At 47.4% G+C, this 4470-nt stretch overlaps 1 protein-coding gene and 1 long non-coding RNA gene across 9 annotated transcripts in view; one reads left to right on the top strand and one right to left on the bottom strand.

Moving 5' to 3' along the window:
• The window catches only part of Pnpla4 (patatin like phospholipase domain containing 4), a 26508-nt gene extending 22060 nt beyond the window's left edge, over positions 1 to 4448 (bottom strand). The window contains exons 1-2 of one of the 5 annotated variants that reach the window (XM_048797417.1): positions 4330 to 4448; positions 2554 to 2738 (exon numbers count right to left, since the gene is read on the bottom strand). In XM_048797417.1, the coding sequence (XP_048653374.1) occupies positions 2554 to 2738; positions 4330 to 4345 (201 nt within the window). In that variant the 5' untranslated portion in view covers positions 4346 to 4448. The remainder of the gene's footprint in view (positions 1 to 2553; positions 2739 to 4329) is intronic. The other 4 variants (XM_048797420.1, XM_048797419.1, XM_048797418.1 and 1 more) reach the window with 4 other exon arrangements.
• LOC107158742 overlaps positions 4129 to 4470 on the top strand; it is a 338106-nt gene continuing 337764 nt past the window's right edge. For all 4 annotated transcript variants that reach the window (XR_007345084.1, XR_007345083.1, XR_001505646.2 and 1 more), the window contains exon 1: positions 4129 to 4395. This is a non-coding gene — a long non-coding RNA (uncharacterized LOC107158742). The remainder of the gene's footprint in view (positions 4396 to 4470) is intronic.

The raw sequence follows: 4470 nt of genomic DNA, 5'->3' as shown, positions 1-4470 counted from the left end.
GGGGGGGGGGGGGCTCGAGGGAGGTCCTTAGGTCACTGGGGTGTGCCCTGAAAGGGATCACGGGGGCCTCAGTCCTTCCTCTTTCCTCTCTTTTGCTTCCTGGCCATAACGTGAGCGATGTGTTCCACCCAGTGCTCCGGCCATTGCCAACTGACATCAGAGCATCAAAACAATGGTTGGTTCCATTTGTTCTGGGACATGATGAGCCCAAACAAACATTTTTGTCTTTGTAAGTTGGCTTTTTCAGGCATTTTGTAGTAGCAACTTGAAGTAAGAGAAAAGGGGAGGCAGGAGGGTCCCAGATGAAAAGGATTGAAGAGGCCACGCTCATGGCTTAGAAGATGGGAGAAGGGGTCCCGGGGTCAAGGAACCTGGGCAGCCATGGGAAACGTGAAAGGGCAAGGAGAGAGCGAGATGCAGAACTATAAGGTAATAATAACTCCTGCTGTCTGAGGGCATCCGGTTGGTGGCCCCTGGTTACAGCATCAACGGGAAGCCAATACAGTGGGTATCAGCCCCCAGCCTCAGGGTGGGAGAGGCTTCCCTCCACTGTGACATCTGGGCTAGGACTTTCAATGTGAATGGGAGCTGGACAGGGGGCACAATAATAAGGAGTGGACTTCTTCACCTTTGAGTGCCCCACGGTGACCAATGCTATGCCTTCCTTGCCAGTCCTGAGGCTGGACCAGGAATTGAGGGGCGGTTTGCTGGGGAAGGCTTTGCAGCTCCAGGCTCTTTCTCACATATCCATGCCTCAATTTGCCCACCACCTCAAAGACGTGGAGCATCGGCTTCTCTTAATTAGACATGGAGGGTGCTCCTCTTAATTAGACCTGCATAAGCTCACAACAAGATTAATTGCATATTTGTCACAAGAGTGAAAAGCTCCAAGAATTTACAGCATCAAGCAGAACCGAGCTGACCTGTAATTTGAGTAGATTGAAGAGTTTTCCAAAACAAAACAAAAAAAAAAAAACCTCAAAGCAATTTTATCGACCAGTTATTTCCAATTGCTAAAGAGAAAAGAAATAGCCTTTCCATCAAAAGGTTATTGTGGCACAGCCCTGGGGTTGTGGGTCAGTGGTAGAGCATTTGCCTAGTGTGTATGAGGACCTGGGTTCAATTCCCGGTTGTGCAAAAAAAAAAAAAAAAACAAAAAACTACTTTGGCAGAAACATTAGTTTTCAAAAGGACCAACGAGGAAATGAGAATGTCCTAAGGTCGATAAAGAGAATAATTTTCACCTTCCAATGTGAACACCCAAAAGACCTAGCCTTAAGTCACAGCAACATGATTAGCCAACGTAACCCATTTTCCAACTTGGAAAAAAAAGAATAAATACATAAAAGCACGTAATCTGATTTGAAAACAATCCAAGCAAATCAGGCATCGTCTTAACATCACAGAATTCCAGCTGCATAAATGCCTATCTTATTGTAGCGTTTCCAAATCACGTAAAGAGTTCATCACAGTTAATACATTCCTAAATTTGCTGAGGACTAGAAATCAAATCGACTCAACTCCAGAGCTCAGAGATTTGTTCCACTTAAAGAAAAGACTGAATGAAAGAGGAAGGGAAAGTCCCCTCCCCCGCCTCTGCAGGCCACGGCTTGCTGCAGCGAAAAAGAAAGCAGGTTCTGGGAGGAGCCAGAGCTTGCAATTCAAAGCACAGGATTTTGCAAGCTCGGGGGTGGGGGATTCAGACCTCAGGGTTTTCGTCCTGTGTAATCACTATGGCTTTTAGTCACTTTTCTAGTTTTCTGAACGCCAAACCATCTAAAGATGAGGTGGCTGGATTTCTGAAAAACTTCCCTGAAATCTGAGACTGAGATTTTGATGTTTAAAATCCCCGCAGCCTTGAGACTCATTCTCGGGCACGAATGGGTTAAATCCTTGTCTTCTGATGGTTCAAAGCCATTCGCCTGTGTAAGTAATTAGCAAATATTTTCTCCACCCATAGAAACCAGCTCGCGGTCGGTGAATGTTTGATCACAGTCCAGATAGCAGAAAACCGATTTTAAAAACATAGATTGCATTAAAGAAAATACCTAATGACGGCTATTTTTTTATTACTTCTGGTTTAAGTGCTTGGAATTCAGAGCTTCTACTTACTGTGAGAATTAAAAACAAATTAAATTCCCATATCATTCCACTTAATTGAAATTGTATGCCCAGTTTCATTTAATGCGCCTGTTAGAAAATAGCAGTGAGCAGAGGTACAGGCCACATGTTCAAGGCTTTGAAAATAGGCTCTGTGCTCTCGTCATGCTCATAGAAAGAAGAAAAAATCCTTTGCTGCAAGACACAGTGCTGGAATCTTAAGGCTAAATAAAAACTCGAGAGCATTTTTATATCCTTGTCTTACTGTCACCCCAAATAATCTTCTTTTCCAAACCCAGGGCACAGATCCCTGAAGAGTCGATCTTAAAAGAAAAGTCTAAACCTTTTGTTTCCCAGGCAAAGCATGATTTCTCTGTAAAGAGTCGGCACTCATTGTCGCCATTCCCTTTTAATTTCTTAATGAGGAACACAGCCTCGTTACTGCTTAATTACCTCTATTTTTTCTGGCGCTGTTAGCAAGACAGAAGCAACCAAGGATCCTGCAGAAGCCCCGGCAAAGGCCTTGACATCCTTCAGCAGCCTCTTGCCATGTCTGCAAAATGCAGATGCTGCCCCCAAGTGGTAAATGCCCAGAAACCCACAGGCTGCAAACGACAAGTTGATGGGCTTCATTCTACCTGCAGAATCGTCAAAGAAAAAAAAAAAATAAATAAATAAAAAATAATAAAAAAGTTACACATTAGTATAGTTTATTCCACACACTCTGTAATTTTGCACCTGTTTTCGTGCATGGTTTTCTTTTAACGTATGATTTTCTAAGTGCAGTTGTTTCGATGAATTCTAATCAATCCCAGCAGTTTTTCAGGGAACCATTTTCTTTCTTTCTTTCTTTTTTTTTTTAACACGGATTCAATACTCTGATTAATTATTAAAACAACAACAAAACGCCCAACTTTCCATACTTGTTCTTTTTAATTACTTGCAAGAAACAGATGTATAAATTCCAACTGGCAAGTCCTCTGAGCTTTTTTTTTTTTTGAACTTTTGAGACTTTCTGCTGGGGGGAGGCTTGCTCTTGCAAAATGGGGAAATTACTAGAGACTGCATCAAATTCCAAGCGAGCAACAGATTTATTTGCTCTTTGGAAGTGCATCAGTAAATTTCAAAGATAGGTCCCGGTGCACCTCCATTTCCATCATAGGTATCCTTATCTTTTAAAAATTCTGATACCCCTGATTAGTTAATAATGCAATAAGCTATTATCCAACAACGCAACACCGTTCATGCCCAAGTAGCTCCAGACAAATTGAGGTCATGGCTGACAAAAGGTCCAGAAGGCTTCATACAATGAATTTCCACCACGATATACTTGCAACACACCTAAATATAAATATTCTGTATGTGCTGCTGCAAAGCCCCAGTGGACACAATATGCCCATGTGAATGAAACCCTGTCCCCACACGCCTGTCCACCCTGGCTTCCTAGGGGGGGGGGCCCAAATCCTGATTCTGGGGCACTGGGGCGAGGCACACAGGCTGGACCAGGAATCGAGGGACGGTTTGCTGCTGATACCCCAAGCTGGGCCCCGTGCAGGGGGGGAGGCTCAGCCTGTGCAGGCTGCACAGAGAATCCGGGCCAGCGCTGCAGGGACCAGCCCAGGTTTTGAGTCTACTGGTGCAGGCGTGGGGGTGGAGGAGGGACTTGGGTGGTCTTTTTCTAGGTGGTCAGGCCCATCAGGCGCAGGCCGGGAGATCTCCAGCTGCCCGGGGTAGGTGGGGCTACTGCCTCGTTTCTCCACCCCCGGGGCAGCCCACCCTGACCCTCCGGAGCCTCGCTCGGCCCCGGCGCTCGGTCCTACCAATGCAAGCCTGAGGCACTTCCGTGTTGATGGCCCCGGCCGCTAATCCTTAACCAGAAGGGGGAAGCGGGATGTCACTCAATGCGGCTCCACCTATCAGAGCCGAGTTCCGCTCGCCGCGCGCCCGCCCATGAAGGTCTGGCGTTAGAGTGGGCGGTACCTCCCCCACCTCCCGCTCACGTCTGTGACGTCATCACGCCGACGCGGAGGCCCGCCGGCTCTATTTACATCGCGGCGCTCAACAGGGCGGCGCCCACGTTACCGCTCGGCCGGGTGTCCTCTGGTGCCGGCAAGGACAAAACTTTTCCCTGTCGAGTTATGCTACCTGAACCACCTAGAGATGCGTCTTAACCCTTATGAGCCCTTCAGCGCGACCTGCGGGCTGGCCGCCACCTGCGAACCTGTTGACCTTTAATGACCCTCATCGGCCGTGCTCCGGAAGCGCTTGCTCCTCTCCGTCTGTGTCCCGGAAACGGTTCGTTTCTCTTCCCCGCCCTCGCGCCCTCCAGAAAGCCCCCGCTGTTCCAGGCAGATTAATGGCGGGGGGGGG

Source organism: Marmota marmota, unplaced genomic scaffold (assembly GCF_001458135.2).
Source record: "Marmota marmota marmota unplaced genomic scaffold, marMar, whole genome shotgun sequence".
Taxonomy (NCBI): domain Eukaryota; kingdom Metazoa; phylum Chordata; class Mammalia; order Rodentia; family Sciuridae; genus Marmota; species Marmota marmota.
This window is presented reverse-complemented; position numbering and strand designations above follow the sequence as displayed.